At 34.9% G+C, this 1,154-nt stretch overlaps 1 protein-coding gene across 1 annotated transcript; it reads left to right on the top strand.

Moving 5' to 3' along the window:
• The first annotated feature begins 178 nt into the window (after positions 1-178).
• Positions 179-943, top strand: LOC115227624. The gene has a single exon (XM_029798396.1). The coding sequence runs from the start codon at positions 179-181 to the stop codon at positions 941-943; it is 765 nt and encodes a 254-aa protein (XP_029654256.1).
• The last annotated feature ends 211 nt before the right edge of the window (positions 944-1,154 follow it).

Below are 1,154 nucleotides of genomic sequence, written 5' to 3'. Positions count from 1 at the left end.
TATGGCTGCCTCATTATCTTGCTTCTTGTTACATCACTGGTACAGTGTATCTAAACCATCCATCACAATATCGTGGCAGTACCGTGACATTTGGAGACAGAGGATACATGTGGCGATGAGGGTTTTGAAGCTCACGTAGGTTATTCAACAATTTGTTTGTGATACGACTTGTTAAATGATGGAAGACCTATTAGCTTTTATAATACAGTTGCAAAAACAACAAGAAGAACAGCAACAGGATTTGCAGAAGCAACTAGAACAGCAACAACTAAAACAACAACAATTATTGGAACTCTATGCAAGGAAGTCTGTAAATGCGTTAAGTTCATTTTCACCAGACAGCATATTGAACTCGATTATGGAATTCAGTTATGCCCCAGAAGAGGGTATAACTTTTGCAATGTACTACAGAAGGTACAAGGAGATTTTTAAGGAAGATTGTAAGACATGGTCAGACGAAGTAAAAGTAAGGTTATTATTACATAAATTAGCTTCATCTGAGTGTGAACAACACTGTAGTTTCATATTACCCAAAAAGTCTTGTGAAATTTTTTTTCAGGAAACAATCAAATTACTATCTGACATATTCGGTGATAAAACTTCTTTCTTTAATACTCGAATGGAGTGTTGGAATTTAATAAAAAAGAGGATGATGACTTTATTATATATGCAGAAACAGTCAACAGAATGTGTAAAAGTTTTAAACTTGAAGAACTTACCCCTGAGATGTTTTAACTCTTCGTTTTTGTACAGGGCCTTACAGCAAATGAAGATACAGAAATACGGGCAAGAATTCTTTCAAAACTTGAAGCAACGACCAAGATTGAAACTTGCAGACTGTTGCAGAAGGGTATCAAAGTATAGTAAACCTGAAACACGACATAAGAAAAATTCAAGAAAAGGATTTCGCAAAAATACTGATATGTTGACCAAGAAAGTGTAACCAAAGAAGATTGCTAGGTCCTAATCCATGTTATGGATGTGGAGGCCTGAATTTCAGAAAAGATTGTCCTTTTAAAAACCAAAAATGTTACAGCTGTTAAAAATTTGGACACAAGAGTTCACACTGCAGAACAAAACTACAAGGGTCAAATGTTAAAAATTCCAAAGTGCTCTCAGCAGAAAGTAAAATTGACTCCCAAATAAGGAAATTT

This window comes from Octopus sinensis, unplaced genomic scaffold (assembly GCF_006345805.1).
Source record: "Octopus sinensis unplaced genomic scaffold, ASM634580v1 Contig05771, whole genome shotgun sequence".
Lineage (NCBI taxonomy): Eukaryota > Metazoa > Mollusca > Cephalopoda > Octopoda > Octopodidae > Octopus > Octopus sinensis.
Note: the sequence above shows the minus strand (reverse complement) of the source record. Positions and strands in the feature narration are given on the sequence as shown.